Raw genomic sequence first — 333 nt, forward strand, 5'->3', positions numbered from 1 at the left:
TGCGGAACCAGAACAGGCTCAGCGTAGGTCACCTCCTCCTGGGGCAATAACTTTGGCTCTGGCGCCAGCCTGCTGCAATATTCAGAGGGATTAATATCATCGTCACTATCATCGGGTGGAAAGCGGAAGTTTATGTACGATCGACTCGTTTTGGATCCTACCTGTTCACATTTTGCCGCTGCTCGAAGTACTCGTACTCCGTGTCCGGATACGGCAGATTATCGTCCTCGTCCTTTCTACATTTCCTGCCGCACAGGTAGCCGGCCACGAAGCCGACTAACAGAGCGGCCAACGCGCCAGCCACGACGGCCATCACCAGGGTCTCCACCGAGT

At 55.3% G+C, this 333-nt stretch overlaps 1 protein-coding gene across 1 annotated transcript in view; it reads right to left on the reverse strand.

Annotated features, from left to right (window-relative positions):
- Positions 1–5: 5 nt before the first annotated feature.
- The window catches only part of LOC102674667 (semaphorin-1A), a gene marked incomplete at its 3' end in the record, with an annotated part of 138,131 nt that continues 137,803 nt past the window's right edge, over positions 6–333 (reverse strand). The window contains exons 8-9 of the mRNA XM_006623430.2: positions 162–331; positions 6–72 (exon numbers count right to left, since the gene is read on the reverse strand). Of these exons, the coding sequence (XP_006623493.2) occupies positions 6–72; positions 162–331 (237 nt within the window). The remainder of the gene's footprint in view (positions 73–161; positions 332–333) is intronic.

Source organism: Apis dorsata, unplaced genomic scaffold (genome assembly GCF_000469605.1).
Source record: "Apis dorsata unplaced genomic scaffold, Apis dorsata 1.3 scaffold_894, whole genome shotgun sequence".
NCBI classification, from domain to species: Eukaryota; Metazoa; Arthropoda; class Insecta; order Hymenoptera; family Apidae; genus Apis; species Apis dorsata.